The sequence below is a fragment of the Mytilus trossulus genome, chromosome 1 (genome assembly GCF_036588685.1).
Source record: "Mytilus trossulus isolate FHL-02 chromosome 1, PNRI_Mtr1.1.1.hap1, whole genome shotgun sequence".
NCBI classification, from domain to species: domain Eukaryota; kingdom Metazoa; phylum Mollusca; class Bivalvia; order Mytilida; family Mytilidae; genus Mytilus; species Mytilus trossulus.
The window spans coordinates 2,361,750-2,379,750 of record NC_086373.1 but is presented as its reverse complement, the minus strand read 5'-3'; the positions used below and the strand labels follow the sequence as shown (position 1 = coordinate 2,379,750).

Below are 18,001 nucleotides of genomic sequence, written 5' to 3'. Positions count from 1 at the left end.
GAATTTGCCGGTGACGATTATCTATAAATCAGTCAGCGTTATGCTCTTCGGAAGCAATAAGTAACGCGAGAAACGACACAAAAATACGGTTGTAGAATCTTTGAAATTCATGTATTTTAATTTTTTTCCTAGGGAAGAGTAGCATACACTTGTATGTTGATAAAAATAATGGCATCTTTAGATGTAGTTGCAACTTTTCTTACAGTAATTCACATTTTATCACTTTTCTATAGTTATAGGAAACGGAGCCCAATAGCAAATTATGGTCCATATATATTGACAAGCTTTGCATTGATTATAAACAATAAATTTTGGGGAAATAAGTGCGACCTAAACCTGGGTCGCAATTCTGAATGTTTTGAAATAGGAAAAAATCTGTAGCTCTATGGTCCACATAGCTGCGGAACCGTAGCTCTATGGTCCGCATAGCTGCGGAACCGTAGCTCATAGGTTCTTGCGTTATTTTTTTTACTATTTGCAGACCATAGAGCTACAGATAGTCAAAAAATAACATAAGGACTTATGAGCTACAGTTCCGCAAATAGTAAAAAAAATAGCATAAGGACCTAAGTCTAAGAGTTACGGTTTAGCAGATACAATCAGATTCATCAAGTTTTGAAACTGAAAGTTAACAAATAACCTTTGTTCATCAGATTTATCGTTAATGGGAACATCTAAAGGGGACACTTTAGTTATTGTATTCTGATCAAACACATTAAAAAGGTCTTCTCCGAAGTCTTCTGCCATGATTTTCCTTTATTTCAGATGTTTTTGACAATTTTGGTTTAACAACACATGTGTATTTTCTCGGAAGGTCTCGGTTAAGAGCTTCCGAATGTTAACCGTCAGACTGGTACGAAATATTTATACCTTACTGATATACGTTCAAAAATATCTAAAGGTTCAGTTCATATAGGAATATCGACTGCTGCAGAAAAATGGACTTTTTGACGCGTGTCATATTATTTATCTCATGTATCACTGTGTCTATAGCAAATGATCTATCCAGAGGTAAATAGTTTAACCATATTTTACACAAATTAACTCTTACATCATTTGTTTCTTTAGATTCTACAGAAATAAATAATAGACAATAGACAATAGACAATATTTTATTCGCACAAACACATTTACATTAAATGGTTATGGCATACAAAATTAAGACAATAAACGTACAATAGTTAAATTGATTACAATTATATTAGAGTGACAGTGGTATTCACAACAAAGAAGAAAAAAGGCTATAAATATCAACAGTTAACACATTATTAATGTTCATGAACAATTGAAAAAAGAACACAAAAAAAAATTAGGTTGGCATTGCATATTAAAAGAAATACAAGTTATACAGATGTTCTTAATAAAAGACAATCATTAATATACTTTATGGTGATTTTTATAATGACTGGTAGACTGCTATTTAAAAGTACAGTCAAATGCTTAAGTGTTATAGTGGACTGTAATTTAATAAAATTGAAATTAAGATTTTTATTAATATTTTGTATATAGGTATCCCTTAATGATGAATAACATGGACAGATTGAGAAGAAATGGTATTCATCCTCAATTTCTTGTCTGTTACAGGATAAGCAAATGCGTTTACTTCTTTCAATGTTGGTATAACGCCCTCTTTCAATTGCTAGGGAATGTGCACTTAGTTTAAATTTACTGAAAACTGATCGGTCAGTTTTGAATTTACATATATCAATATATGGGGGCCTTTTCCTAATTCTTTTAGTATGACAAAAGAAATTTAATTTTTCACATTTATTGATAGAACAATTTATAATTTGATAAGCCTGGTCATAGATTCTTTGTTGGATACTATTTATGTGATATTTTAAATTAAAAGTATCAAAAGTGAGATGACCAAAACCTAATTTATTTAACCAGTCTTTTACAATGTTAACCCATTTACTTGTTTTCTCTACATTATTATATATTTTATGGACTAAAGTGTTAGGCGAGTTTACAATATGGTTTAGAAATTTTATAGCTGAAAGCTGAATTTTAAAGTACAAAGGGATTCTGTTTGTCTCAGTTAAACAGGCTACATTTGTTGTTTTGCACTGTACACCTAAAATTTCTTTAATAAATTTAATATGTAAATGTTCAAATGGATCTGAATCTTTGAACACTTGGCTTACACCCCAAACTTCACTCCCATAAAGAGTTATTGGAACAACTAAAGTATCAAATAGTTTTTCAAGCATACTGCAGGAATTATCTAAAGAGACTGTTTTTTTAATTTTAAACCAAGCCTTTCTCCCTTTTTCCATAAGATTTTTTTTTGAATGGCTTAAACTTCCTGAACAATTTATAGTTATTCCAAGGTAACAAATAGATTTAACAGTCTCAAGATGTTCTTTTTCTACTTTAAAATAATTACAGTGAGATTTTCCATTAGAATTGAATATTATAATTTTTGATTTTTGTTTGTTAACATCAAGTTTCCATAGGGAACAAAATTTAGTTAACTCATTTAGTGCATTTTGTAGCCCTTCTTGGGTTTCAGATAATAAAATAATGTCATCTGCATATAATAATGATGTTAATTTAACATCTCCTATAATAATTGGTTGAGTGTTTGCATGATCAAGGTCATTTACAAGGCCATTTATATAAATATTAAACAAAGTGGGGCTAAGTACATCCCCTTGTTTTACTCCATAATTTGATATAAATTCATGGCTCATACCATTTTGAAATTTAATTCTGCATTTGTTGTCATTATACATTGATTGGATGACATTAAAAAGCTTGCCTGGAAGTCTGTTTTGGAGTAGAATGTAGAATAAACCCTCCCTCCAGACAGTATCAAAGGCTTTTCGCAGATCTATAAATGCTGCAAAAATTTTCTTTTTTTTAGTTTTATATTTGTCTACAATAGACTTTAATGAGAAGATATGATCTGCTGTTCTAGCTTTTTCTTTGAAGCCAATCTGATTTTCACTTATCAAATTATTAGTGTTAATAAACTTCATTAGTCTAGTGTGTATAATTTTATTGAATAATTTTCCCAAATTAGAAGTCAATGAGATACCTCTATAATTAGAGGGGTCAGATTTGTTCCCCTTTTTATGAATTAAAGTAATCAAACTTTTGTTCCATAATTTTGGGAAGCTGCCTTTCATAAATACTAGGTTAAAAAGTTTTAATAAGGGTTCTAATAATACTGGCATACCGCATTTAATCATTTCATTAGAAATTAAGTCTTCAGCTGATGATTTACCATTTTTAAGTGTTTTAACTGCATTTAAAATTTCAGCTGGCTGGATTTGTTTATTAAATTCGTTGTCAGAGTTGCATGTATTTAGTGTCTTTTTTAAGGCTGTTAATTTTTCCATAATTATGTCATGGAATTTATTGTTTTGGATGTTAGAAGTACTGTTCATTTTTTTAAAGTAGTTTATAAATAATTCTTGATCAAAATGGTTTTCCTCTTTTATTTCTGAAAGAGAACTTAATTTGTTAAGTAAATTCCAAAATGTCTTTGGGTCTTTTTTCATATTTAGTGAAATTTGGTCACAGATTTGACTCTTGTAATTTCTTTCTTCTTGTTTACACCTTCTTCGAAATTTAGATTTGAATGAGTAAAATGATTTTCTATAGGATCCGTTGTCTGGAAATTTATTTACAAAATAATAACACAGTCACTGAGTCGGAGTGAAATATTTGTCACTGTCATCTGAGACTACTACATGTACATGTATAACACATAACATGTGTTATAGTAGTCTCAGCTGTAATTTATATCAAGAAGTGTCAGAAGTATCAAATTTTGTCTTTAAAACTGCTAGTTTTAATTATACAGAAAATGACCAAAAATAAAAAGCTGATTATTTGTGTAAGGCATCAAAGTAAAAAAATTTAATTGCCTTTCAAGACATCATAATACACCTTATCGCTAATCCTGGGTGACCCGGTGGCTTGAACCTTTTGACGCATACAACAATCACTTTTCCATTATGGCGCCAGATATTTTGTTTTATGACGTCAAAATTTTACGGGACCTGTGTGATATTCAGTAATCATGGACAAATAACAATAAGGTGTATTATCGAGACTGCCTCAACATTCACCTTATGGCTATTTCATTTGTCCGCCATTATTGGACATCTCAAAGGTTCCAGTACACTGTTATTACAGTGATCCTGCTGAAGTGTCATAAATTTATATACATAGATATAGGAAGATGTGGTGTGAGTGTGTATATTATAATACATGTAATACACCCTTTCGACCATTTTCAAAATCTCAACTCGAACACTGTGATAAAAGTAGAAGTAAATCTCTGAGAGAAGTATGATGAAAACCATTTTACAAAGTGGTCATCACATTTGTATAATTTTAGTTTTGATAAAACACATTATGTACAAGATATTTCACAATTCCAAAATTATCTACAAAAATAATAATATTCATGTTTACATTAACTTGCAATGTACTTATTAGGGTAACAATAGATTACTATTTTAAGTTAGAAACAAATCTAATTGAGCTGCTAGTAACATGCACTATCTTTCTTATACATGTAGCAATGCATTTTTGAAACTGACAATATGTTTTGTTAACAGGTTGGAATGATGATGTTGCATGGGTTACCCTAGAGGATGGTATTAAGGCAGCCAAGGAACAGTGAGTTTTACCCTAAGTCTTTACAACTTATATAGGGGATCAAAAGATCAATATTTCAAATTTTGAGATATTTTTTAGGCCAAACTTCAGTATATATTTTCAATGCATGTTTTTGTATTGTTACCATCAAATATTGGTTTAATCATCAAGTAACTTTATGTTTCTCAACGTCTGAAAACTATACTGAATGTACTTAAGTTCAAAGTTAGACTTTTCTATTATCAAATCTCTGTTTCCAAACTTAAAGGAGAAATCCTCCAGCAATAAAAAGTTATACAAGTCTGACAGTTCAGGGAATTAACATTTGGTCTCACAGTTTTTGGGGAATCTATTAAATTGACTCAATTCTTTTTTAGAAACAAACCAATGATGCTTGTTATACATAAGACATGGTGTGGAGCATGTAAATGTAAGTTAATGTTATACTTAAGTTAATGTCATACTTAAGTTAATGTCATACTTAAGTTTCAAGAACAGTCAATAATGTAAGTTAATGTCATACTTAAGTTTCAAGAACAGTCAATAATGTAAGTTAATGTCATACTTAAGTTTCAAGAACTGTCAATATTGTAAGTTGATGTCATACTTAAGTTTCAAGAACAGTCAATAATGTAAGTTAATGTCATACTTAAGTTTCAAGAACAGTCAATATTGTAAGTTAATGTCATACTTAAGTTTCAAGAACAGTCAATAATGTAAGTTAATGTCATACTTAAGTTTCAAGAACAGTCAATAATGTAAGTTGATGTCATACTTAAGTTTCAAGAACAGTCAATATTGGTCATTGTTGGTGTGCATCTATTTTCCCTTGTACAGTCATGGCACTGCCAGTTTATTTTTGTTTATCAGTCGATCAAACTGTTGTCAGCAAAGTTTATATTTCTGAAGTATAAAAATGATTATTGGTCATTGTTGGTGTGCGTCTATTTTCCCTTGTACAGTCATGGCACTGGCAGTTTATTTTTGTTTATCAGTCGATCAAACTGTTGTCAGCAAAGTTTATATTTCTGAAGTATAAAAATGATTATTGGTCATTGTTGGTGTGCATCTATTTTCCCTTTTATAGTCATGGCACTGGCAGTTTACTTTTGTTTATCAGTCGATCAAACTGTTGTCAGCAAAGTTTATATTTCTGAAGTATAAAAATGATTTATTTGATCGACTTCTTTTTCTGGTCACAACCAAGTCATAGACTAGAGAAATCAACAGTTGTTAAAGTTCATGATTAGATCAGTTTAAAGGGCAGGTCAATGATATTTTGTATGCACTTGTTTAAGAATAGTCTCATCTCATTTCCAAAGACTATTTGGTCTGAGTCCCAGTGAGTCAACTTTAAACTTTTCTTTTTAAAAATAAAATTGAGAATGGAAATGGAAATGGGGAATATGTCAAAGAGACAACAACCTGACAAAAAAGAAGATAACAGCTGAAGGCCACCAATGGGCAGTGTATCCCAAACTCTGTCTGACCGACAAAATGTCAGACAAAAAAACATTCGGTCCGACAGAACCTTTAAGATTTTTTGGTTGAATATATAGTAGAAAAGATCAAATTTCTCTTTCGGTCAGACAAACCCTAAAACAGTTTGGCACAGACTAAATGGGACTTCCATGCATTTTACTGTTGAACATTATAACAGACTAGACACATCTGTGTGCCAACAGTTTGTTTCTTATCATAAATTTTGTTTTAACACACATTTTAAGTGACATGTGGATCTACAAAAAAAACATTAAAAAAATAATAGCATTATTACTTTACACTAAATAACCACACAGCTGTTTCTTTAGATTCTAATTATTGATTGTTAATATAGAAATATTATATCACAAATAATTCATTGATAGTATTAAATATAAAATATTAATGTCACATATTTCCATAAGAAGGTTTATAATGGGTTAATTCCTTTTAACCATTGGTCTGAAGAACAGCAGGGATAAATGATGTGAAATTAAATCATAAAATTTAGTTAATTTTATTGATATTCAGAAACCAATTAATGTGATTTATTTATTTTCAACTCACCTGAACAAAAGGGCTATTATGTGCTATTGTCATCATTTGGCTCTGTCCATGAATTTTAACAAAAATCATCTCTAAAACCCCATGTCAAAATTGAACCAAACTTGGCCATGATGATCCTTTTGGGTATCTCGTTTGAAAAATGTTTTCCCAATAATTCTGTAAGTAAAAAAATATTACAATAAAGGAAAACATAAAACTGTAATAGAGAACATCTGAAAGACCATAAAAATTTTGAATGTCTATGTTGATCTAATTTGTATATGACTCATTATAGGAGTTATTGCCCCTGTTAATTTTTTTTTTACATTTTTTGTTTATTTCTATATTTACTATACAAAAAATTAAGTGAGGAGTGAATTTGAACCTCCCTTGATATGTGAGGGGATTTTTATATAATGAATGTAATGTTATAGACACTTAAAACGGCCCAATTAAAAGTGTTTATTCATGTATCCCAAAAATGCTACATGTACTGTAAAATTTGATGTGTAAGTGGTTATTTGTGTGGATTCTACAATGAGATGTGTAAGTGGTCACTTGTGTGGATTCTACAATGAGATGTGTAAGTCAGGTCAGTTGTGTGGATTCTACAATGAATGAGATGTGTAAAAAGTAAAATCACAAAAATACTGAACTCAGAGGAAAATCAATTTGGAAAGTCCATAATCACATGGCAAAATCAAAAAACAAAACGCATCAAAAACGAATGGACAAGAACTGTCATATTCCTGACTTGGTACAGGCATTTTCAAATGTAGAAAATGGTGGATTAAACCTGGTTCTATAGCGCTAACCCTCTCACTTTAATAACAGTCTCGTCAAATTCCGTTACATTTACATGATGCGTTAAATAAACAGTCACAATCAATAAAATAGTCAAAATATGGGAACATCAGTCATCATCGTATAACAATTTAACAGGACACAACAACATCTACTATCTACGAACACATGGATTGATTTGAGTGTCTGACGTCAGAAAAATTATATACGTCACATAAATTTGTCGTTCAATGTGCATACAATAGTTATCAAAAGTACCTGGATTATAAACAATTTTAAATTTTACATAGGCAATGAGCGCAGACAGGGTTAAAAAATCAAAAGTATGTAAGAATAAATTACAGAAATCGAACTAGTCCAAAAGTTATACATAGAATTTATGAGAATCCAAAACTTTTAAAAGGAAAAATTTAACAAGACACAAAAACCTATCCACGAACACATGGATCTACTTGAGTGTCCGACGTCAGAAAAATTATATACGTCACATAAATTTGTCGTTCAATGTGCATACAAACAATTTTAAAATATACATAGGCAATGTAAGTGGTCAGTTGTGTGGATTCTACAATGAGATGTGTAAGTGGTCATTTGTGTGGATTCTACAATGAGATGTGTAAGTGGTCATTTGTGTGGATTCTACAATGAGATGTGTAAGTGGTCATTTGTGTGGATTCTACAATGAGATGTGTAAGTGGTCATATGTGTGGATTCTACAATGAGATGTGTAAGTGGTCATTTGTGTGGATTCTACAATGAGATGTGTAAGTGGTCAGTTGTGTGGATTCTACAATGAGATGTGTAAGTGGTCATTTGTGTGGATTCTACAATGAGATGTGTAAGTGGTCAGTTGTGTGGATTCTACAATGAGATGTGTAAGTGGTCAGTTGTGTGGATTCTACAATGAGATGTGTAAGTGGTCATTTGTGTGGATTCTACAATGAGATGTGTAAGTGGTCAGTTGTGTGGATTCTACAATGAATGAGTTGTGTAAGTGGTCATTTGTGTGGATTCTACAATGAGATGTGTAAGTGGTCAGTTGTGTGGATTCTACAATGAGATGTGTAAGTGGTCATTTGTGTAGATTCTACAATTAGATGTGTAAGTGGTCAGTTGTGTGGATTCTACAATGAATGAGATGTGTAAGTGGTCAGTTGTGTGGATTCTACAATGAATGAGATGTGTAAGTGGTCAGTTGTGTGGATTCTACAATGAGATGTGTAAGTGGTCATTTGTGTGGATTCTACAATTAGATGTGTAAGTGGTCAGTTGTGTGGATTCTACAATGAATGAGATGTGTAAGTGGTCAGTTGTGTGGATTCTACAATGAATGAGATGTGTAAGTGGTCAGTTGTGTGGATTCTACAATGAGATGTGTAAGTGGTCATTTGTGTGGATTCTACAATGAGATGTGTAAGTGGTCAGTTGTGTGGATTCTACAATTAGATGTGTGAGTGGTCATTTGTGTGGATTCTACAATGAGATGTGTAAGTGGTCAGTAGTGTGGATTCTACAATTAGATGTGTAAGTGGTCAGTTGTGTGGATTCTACAATGAATGAGATGTGTAAGTGGTCAGTTGTGTGGATTCTACAATGAATGAGATGTGTAAGTGGTCAGTTGTGTGGATTCTACAATGAGATGTGTAAGTGGTCAGTTGTGTGGATTCTACAGTGAGATGTGTAAGTGGTCATTTGTGTAAATTATACAATGAGATGTGTAAGTGGTCATTTGTGTGAATTCTACAATGAGATGTGTAAGTGGTCATTTGTGTGAATTCTACAATGAGATGTGTAAGTGGTCATTTGTGTGAATTCTACAATGAGATGTGTAAGTGGTCATTTGTGTGGATTCTACAACGAGATGTGTAAGTGGTCAGTTGTGTGGATTCTACAATGAGATGTGTAAGTGGTCAGTTGTGTGGATTCTACAATGAATGAGTTGTGTAAGTGGTCATTTCTGTGGATTTACAATGAGATGTGTAAGTGGTCATTTGTGTGGATTCTACAATGAGATGTGTAAGTAGTCATTTGTGTGGATTCTACAATGAGATGTGTAAGTGGTCATTTGTGTGGATTCTACAATGAGATGTGTAAGTGGTCATTTGTGTGGATTCTACAATGAGATGTGTAAGTGGTCAGTTGTGTGGATTCTACAATGAATGAGTTGTGTAAGTGGTCATTTGTGTGGATTCTACAATGAGATGTGTGAGTGGTCATTTGTGTGGATTCTACAATGAGATGTGTAAGTGGTCATTTGTGTGGATTCTACAATGAGATGTGTAAGTGGTCATTTGTGTGGATTCTACAATGAGATGTGTAAGTGGTCATTTGTGTGGATTCTACAATGAATGAGATGTGTAAGTGGTCATTTGTGTGGATTCTACAATGAGATGTGTAAGTGGTCAGTTGTGTGGATTCTACAATGAATGAGTTGTGTAAGTGGTCATTTGTGTGGATTCTACAATGAGATGTATGAGTGGTCATTTGTGTGGATTCTACAATGAGATGTGTAAGTGGTCATTTGTGTGGATTCTACAATGAGATGTGTAAGTGGTCATTTGTGTGGATTCTACAATGAGATGTGTAAGTGGTCATTTGTGTGGATTCTACAATGAGATGTGTAAGTGGTCATTTGTGTGGATTCTACAATGAGATGTGTAAGTGGTCAGTTGTGTGGAATCTACAATGAATGAGATGTGTAAGTTGTCAGTTGTGTGGATTCTACAATGAGATGTGTAAGTGGTCATTTGTGTGGATTCTACAATGAATGAGTTGTGTAAGTGGTCATTTGTGTGGATTCTACAATTAGATGTGTAAGTGGTCATTTGTGTGGATTCTACAATGAATGAGTTGTGTAAGTGGTCATTTGTGTGGATTCTACAATGAGATGTGTGAGTGGTCATTTGTGTGGATTCTACAATGAGATGTGTAAGTGGTCATTTGTGTGAATTCTACAATGAGATGTGTAAGTGGTCATTTGTGTGGATTCTACAATGAGATGTGTAAGTGGTCAGTTGTGTGGATTCTACAATGAGATGTGTAAGTGGTCATTTGTGTGGATTCTACAATGAGATGTGTAAGTGGTCATTTGTGTGGATTCTACAATGAGATGTGTAAGTTGTCAGTTGTGTGGATTCTACAATGAGATGTGTAAAAGGTCAGTTGTGTGGATTCTACAATGAGATGTGTAAGTGGTCAGTTGTGTGGATTCTACAATGAGATGTGTAAGTGGTCAGTTGTGTAGATTCTACAATGAGATGTGTAAGTGGTCAGTTGTGTGGATTCTACAATGAGATGTGTAAGGGTTAGGGTTAGGGTTAGGGTTGTGTAAAGTGGTCATTTGTGTGGATTCTACAATGAGATGTGTAAGTGGTCATTAGTGTGGATTCTACAATGAGATGTGTAAGTGGTCATTTGTGTGGATTCTACAATGAGATGTGTAAGTGGTCAGTTGTGTGGATTCTACAATGAGATGTGTAAGTGGTCATTTGTGTGGATTCTACAATCAGTTGTGTTAGTGGTCATTTGTGTGGATTCTACAATGAGATGTGTAAGTGGTCATTTGTGTGGATTCTACAATGAATGAGATGTGTAAGTGGTCATTTCTGTGGATTCTACAATGAGATGTGTGAGTGGTCAGTTGTGTGGATTCTACAATGAGATGTGTAAGTGGTCAGTTGTGTGGATTCTACAATGAGATGTGTAAGTGGTCAGTTGTGTGGATTCTACAATGAGATGTGTAAGTGTTCAGTTGTGTGGATTCTACAATGAATGAGATGTGTAAGTAGTCATTTGTGTGGATTCTACAATGAGATGTGTAAGTGGTCAGTTGTGTGGATTCTACAATGAGATGTGTAAGTGGTCATTTGTGTGGATTCTACAATTAGATGTGTTAGTGGTCAGTTGTGTGGATTCTACAATGAGATGTGTAAGTGGTCATTTGTGTGGATTCTACAATGAGATGTGTAAGTAGTCATTTGTGTGGATTCTACAATGAGATGTGTAAGTGGTCAGTTGTGTGGATTCTACAATGAGATGTGTAAGTGGTCAGTTGTGTGGATTCTACAATGAATGAGTTGTGTAAGTGGTCATTTGTGTGGATTCTACAATGAGATGTATGAGTGGTCATTTGTGTGGATTCTACAATGAGATGTGTAAGTGGTCATTTGTGTGGATTCTACAATGAGATGTGTAAGTGGTCATTTGTGTGGATTCTACAATGAGATGTGTAAGTGGTCAGTTGTGTGGAATCTACAATGAATGAGATGTGTAAGTGGTCATTTGTGTGGATTCTACAATGAGATGTGTAAGTGGTCATTTGGGTGGATTCTACAATGAATGAGTTGTGTAAGTGGTCATTTGTGTGGATTCTACAATTAGATGTGTAAGTGGTCATTTGTGTGGATTCTTCAATGAATGAGTTGTGTAAGTGGTCATTTGTGTGGATTCTACAATGAGATGTGTGAGTGGTCATTTGTGTGGATTCTACAATGAGATGTGTAAGTGGTCATTTGTGTGAATTCTACAATGAGATGTGTAAGTGGTCATTTGTGTGGATTCTACAATGAGATGTGTAAGTGGTCAGTTGTGTGGATTCTACAATGAGATGTGTAAGTGGTCATTTGTGTGGATTCTACAATGAGATGTGTAAGTGGTCATTTGTGTGGATTCTACAATGAGATGTGTAAGTTGTCAGTTGTGTGGATTCTACAATGAGATGTGTAAAAGGTCAGTTGTGTGGATTCTACAATGAGATGTGTAAGTGGTCAGTTGTGTGGATTCTACAATGAGATGTGTAAGTGGTCAGTTGTGTAGATTCTACAATGAGATGTGTAAGTGGTCAGTTGTGTGGATTCTACAATGAGATGTGTAAGGGTTAGGGTTAGGGTTAGGGTTGTGTAAAGTGGTCATTTGTGTGGATTCTACAATGAGATGTGTAAGTGGTCATTAGTGTGGATTCTACAATGAGATGTGTAAGTGGTCATTTGTGTGGATTCTACAATGAATGAGATGTGTAAGTGGTCATTTCTGTGGATTCTACAATGAGATGTGTGAGTGGTCAGTTGTGTGGATTCTACAATGAGATGTGTAAGTGGTCAGTTGTGTGGATTCTACAATGAGATGTGTAAGTGGTCAGTTGTGTGGATTCTACAATGAGATGTGTAAGTGGTCAGTTGTGTGGATTCTACAATGAATGAGATGTGTAAGTAGTCATTTGTGTGGATTCTACAATGAGATGTGTAAGTGGTCAGTTGTGTGGATTCTACAATGAGATGTGTAAGTGGTCATTTGTGTGGATTCTACAATTAGATGTGTTAGTGGTCAGTTGTGTGGATTCTACAATGAGATGTGTAAGTGGTCAGTTGTGTGGATTCTACAATGAGATGTGTAAGTGGTCAGTTGTGTGGATTCTACAATGAATGAGATGTGTAAGTAGTCATTTGTGTGGATTCTACAATGAATTGCTTGAATGAGTATTACATACCAGGTAATTATAAAGGGAGTAAGAAAGTATTACAAATACAGCTGTATATTTTATAATGCACAGTCAGGACAGTCGCTTCAACTTTTGTATGTAAAATTTCTTTATGCCTCTCTCTATTTCATAATTTGTTTTTGTTTCAGCATTAAAACCACAGTTTGATAGTTCTAAAGAGATAGCAGAATTAAGTAAACCTTTTGTAATGGTTAATGTATTGGTGAGTACGAATGGTGAATTTATAAATCATTATGGTGAATTTGTAAATCATTATGGTGAATTTATAAATCATTAGGGAGAATTTTATAGATATATTGTTTAAATCAAACTGCTTTATATCTTGTAAGGAAACAATATAAAATAATCTACTTAAATTTATACTTGATAGTTATCAAAAGTACCAGGGTTATAATTTTATACGCCAGACGCGCGTTTCGTCTACATAAGACTCATCAGTGACGCTCAGATCGAAATAGTTAAAAAGCCAAACAAATACAAAGTTGAAGAGCATTGAGGACCCAAAATTCCAAAAAGTTGTGCCAAATACGGCTAAGGTAATCTACTCCTGGGGTAAGAAAATCCTTAGTTTTTCGAAAAATTCAAAGTTTTGTAAACAGAAAATTTATAAAAATGACCATATAATTGATATTCATGTCAACACCGAAGTGCTGACTACTGGGCTGGTGATACCCTCGGGGACGAAACGTCCACCAGCAGTGGCATCGACCCAGTGGTGTAAATAGTTATCAAAAGTACCAGGGTTATAATTTTATACGCCAGACGCGCTTGAAGCAAACTTGCAGCTTGAAGCATTGTTGTTATGTAGATCTTGATGTTGATATTTTCACCTACTAAGTCCTGCCTACGATAGTAAGGTAGTTTTTGAAAATGTTGAAGTCCAATTAACTTTAAACTTAATACACATGTTACCTATGATATGATCTTTATCATTGAAATGTGTACTATGGACACATTCTTGTTTTTATATATGTATTTTGTTCTTTAAAATTTTTAAAAATATCTTAGAGAAATTAAGGCTTGATAGAAAATGCAAGCAATTTCCAATTAAAAAAGAACAACCTGCTATGGTGTGTTGACTAATTCTTTCAATATATCTATTTATAGGATGATGAAGAACCAGAAGGAGAGAAATATTCCCCTGACGGTGGATATATACCAAGAGTTCTCTTTTATGGTAGGGAAATTAAAACAATACCTTTTACAGTAAAATTGGTTTTAAAATTGTCTATCATGATAGTGTGTACTTATCATAAGAACATCATCAGTTTTATGATTTTTATTTAAACTCAAAGAAAGTATTTCCAAAATTTTATAAGTCAACTTATATTTTGATAAGTATATTTAATAAAAACAAAAAAATATGAACCAATCAAAATTTTTCTTATTGATTCATTATATTTCTTTCTACACATTCCCTGTGTATTTAATGTTTGATATTCTATTCACAGACTTGCGATAATTTTTATTTCAGATCCAGATGGAAATATTTTAGACCAGTATAAAAATGAAAATGGCCATCCAGATTACAAGTATTATCATTTTAATCCTACATCTAGTAAGTGCATTTTTTTATGTTCTATAAAATCAATTTATTTTCACATGTGTAACAAATCCTATTGTTTCACTCCTCTAACATCCTTTTTTTTTACATTACAGTTTAAGTGATAAAAGAAACATTTGAATTCTTGGATAAGTTATTCTGTAAGTTAATTTTATACTGTTTTACATTATTTATTATTTATTTCCAGTTGCTGCAACAATGAAAAAAGTAATTAAGGAAAGAAATCTAGAAAAACCAGCAGGGAATGAAGAGTTGTGATTATCTCCCTTTGACTGTGACCCTATGCATGAGCTGACACGTGATGTGAAGTCTGTAGATCTTCTGTTTGTTTAAAATATGAATAAATAACCATAATATTCTATATTGTGAAGTTTACTGTCTGTTTGCATTGAGCTTCTAAGATAATTGCTTAGGATTTTTTTCAGAACATGAATATCAATCACTTTTTTTTTTAATACCTTACTATGGTTATATGTGTTGAAATTGTATGATTGAACCTATCACAAAATTTTATTTCTTTCTTTTCATGTTATTTATCGTTATTATCATACAGACAATGTTTAAGTTTCAGTAACATGCAGATCAATATGATTGAATTTGACAATCAAATCCTTCACTTCAATGCAAACAGACAAGTATAAGAGATAAACCAGGGAAAAGGGACATAACTATTTAATAACACTGGAACGTTGTATTAAACATTTTCATAAATGTATTTCTAAGTTTCTAAGCAACACAGCACTTTAATCTGTTTCATATGAATTTTTGACTTAAAGAGTTATCTTTAATACCTTAGGTCAACACCCTTTAGTATAAAAATCAGTTCTGTAGTTGCACTTTTCCTATTTAGAATACAAATTTTTGACAAAATAGTAACTGATTAAATATTCAGATTTTGAATGTACCTCAAACGTTCAGGCATTTATATAAGACGTATACCTGTTGTCTACTTCCACACAATACCATTTATTCTGAACATTTGTAATGAACCTACTTATCGTTACTGTATAAATATACATTTTTTTTGCTTGCTTTCTTTCATTTCCTTATGCTTGTTATTGCCATTTTGATGAATGAAAATGTGAAGTGTCCTAATTTGTAAATGACAATAAAAAGTGTGCCATGAAACAATCTACATGAACTATTGAAGTTTTGATACTAATTTATTAAACCAGGGACGTATATAGGTCCTTGATTAAACCAATGATTTAATATGTTTTATTTAGTTTACATAGTACACAACACAAATCATTTTAATTTCTGTATATTGCAAACAATTTGGTAATACTTTTTTAAAATATATATATATAATTTAAGAAATGTTGAGATTTTTTTTGGGATGGTCAAGGAACATAAAATTAATAAATGAATGTAAATGGTAAATTTATACTTATAATAGTAGTTTCAGTGATACTTTAGAGAAAGGCAAATTTCTCAGGGGAATTTAGAATATGAAAAAGTCCACCAAGTAGTTATAGAAATTTTTGTATCCACATGATATTTTCTGTTAACTTTAAATGTTCATAAGAAAAGTCAACAGATAATAGCTGTAATTAGTTTATTAAATGTTGATTAAAATATTATATGCAAAAACAAATTTAAAGATTGATTTTGACAATTGAGCAGAACAAATTTTATAACCTATCATATGGAAGTTGTTCTTTATGCAAATCATGTATTTTGACAAATCAAGTTTCATGGAATATATTTGCAATATTGATATTTTATCATGCAACTATCTGACATACATTGTATTTATAATATTATGGAAAAAAGTTTTAAAGAAAAAATCTTGTTTCATGTGCTTATTGCAAATTATTTGTATTGAATCTGTTCATGTTTTCATATAAAATAGTGCTACAATCAAACTATATTAACTTATATTACAATTCAGTTATGGTGTACACATCAATCTTTGTTAATAATTCACACAAGAGAAAGTATTATATAAGCAGGAGCATTGTAACAAACTAGTATTTTCCATTGTAAAATGTTTCACTCAATTGTCTTTTCTATGTAGTGTCATGTCATATTTATTTAAGTCATATTTTTGGTATGCTGGTGTACTTGTTATTTTTACTTTATGCCTTACATTATCTTTTTGATTCTGTTTTAGTTTTTACATGTAATATTCAAAAAAATAATAAATTTATATAAACTTTGTTTTTGTTTTTGAATGTTGATTAATAAAGGCAACAGTAGTATACTGCTGTTCAAAACTCATAAATCCATGGACAAAAAACAAAATCAGGGTAACAAACTAAAACTGAGGGAAACGAATTAAATATAAGAGGAGAACAACAACACAACACTACAATGTAATTGATTAATACCATCCTTTGCTGAGGGTTTATAACTGTATTAGCTTGAACAGTTTCCTGTTGAGTTTTGTAAGTGATATTTTATTTGTATAACTAAAAAGGTTTATAGATTCTACCACTACATGCTATGTAGGATACCTATGGCAGTGCCATTAGTTTAAAACACATATCTACTATTTATTCTGGCTTGAACTCTTACCAGAAAAATAGAAGAGTGGCAGACTAAATAATATCAAATTAAGAGCTATTCATATTATTATGTTAACAGGTAGTGAGCATAATTGCAACTACCAATGTTTAAGTCTTTGTATTTAATTCAACACAAAGCAATATAGCCGTCAGATACTGTAAATTTAGAAATTATTGCATGCATTTATTATTGCGATTTCGTCTTTTTAGACTTAAATGCGATTTAAATTTTTATGATTTTGAGAAAAATCCTGTTAAATTCATATAAAATATTTCAAAATAGGAGTTTAATTTATTGGGATTACAACTCAGTCACATTTTTCGCAATAATAAAACCTCGTATTAATTTCTGAATTTACAGTACACGACCACTCATAAAGGATAAACATCTATGAGTCAGCAACCCCTCAATAATTACACTTAAAGGGAAATTATTCATAAACTGCCTGTTCTTTATATTAAGTAAGAAACTATGCTGGATAAACAATTCCTGTGAGTATGTATATATTCGATTAACTAAATCTATTACAAAATTATAAGTGGTATTAAGCCTTGAAATCTGGAGTTAACCAGGCATAACAGGTTACTTGTCCAGATCTAGATGTAATGGAGCAGGAAAAGTGCACTTACAGGCATAGAAAAGCTTGAGATGTGGTTTTTGGGGATGGGAATTTATTAACTAGTAATTAGGGACCAAGATTAATACTTTTACTTTTTACTTGGTTTGAATTGCTTGTTTCCTGATCCAATTGGCAAATTTGATGGTATTGAAATCAAAGTTTTGAAACTTGTGGTTTCTAAAATATGATGAATCTAACCAGGTATTTTTTAAATTGTTTTTTAACCCAAATTATCAAATTGGTCTGCAATTTTGGTGAAAGAGTAAGAATGAAACTTCAACTTCAACAAAAATTGATTTCTTTTGGGTTCTTCGATATGCAAAACCTAATCGAAATATTTAGATTTGGTTATTTTAGCCCA

The 18,001-nt window shown here is 32.0% G+C and overlaps 2 protein-coding genes across 10 annotated transcripts in view; one reads left to right on the top strand and one right to left on the bottom strand.

Moving 5' to 3' along the window:
- LOC134712222 (exosome RNA helicase MTR4-like) overlaps positions 1-834 on the bottom strand; it is a 49,616-nt gene extending 48,782 nt beyond the window's left edge. For all 9 annotated transcript variants that reach the window (XM_063573556.1, XM_063573566.1, XM_063573574.1 and 6 more), the window contains exon 1: positions 641-834. In XM_063573556.1, coding sequence (XP_063429626.1) covers positions 641-747 — 107 coding nt within the window. In that variant the 5' untranslated portion in view covers positions 748-834. The remainder of the gene's footprint in view (positions 1-640) is intronic.
- A 41-nt stretch (positions 835-875) lies between these two features.
- Positions 876-16,673, top strand: LOC134712260 (thioredoxin domain-containing protein 12-like). Its single transcript, XM_063573637.1, has 7 exons — positions 876-1,011; positions 4,578-4,638; positions 4,995-5,047; positions 13,075-13,148; positions 14,054-14,123; positions 14,421-14,504; positions 14,698-16,673. The coding sequence occupies exons 1-7, from the start codon at positions 939-941 to the stop codon at positions 14,766-14,768; spliced, it is 486 nt and encodes a 161-aa protein (XP_063429707.1). The 5' UTR covers positions 876-938; the 3' UTR covers positions 14,769-16,673.
- The last annotated feature ends 1,328 nt before the right edge of the window (positions 16,674-18,001 follow it).

What these genes read in the sequence shown, in the direction of transcription:
- LOC134712260 (XM_063573637.1), top strand. Translation starts at nt 939, where the DNA reads ATGGACTTTTTGACGCGTGTCATATTATTTATCTCATGTATCACTGTG. An exon ending in ATTAAGGCAGCCAAGGAACA is followed by an intron (nt 4,639 to 4,994) that starts GTGAGTTTTACC and finishes ATTCTTTTTTAG; the next exon opens with AAACAAACCAATGATGCTTG. An exon ending in TTGTAATGGTTAATGTATTG is followed by an intron (nt 13,149 to 14,053) that starts GTGAGTACGAAT and finishes ATCTATTTATAG; the next exon opens with GATGATGAAGAACCAGAAGG.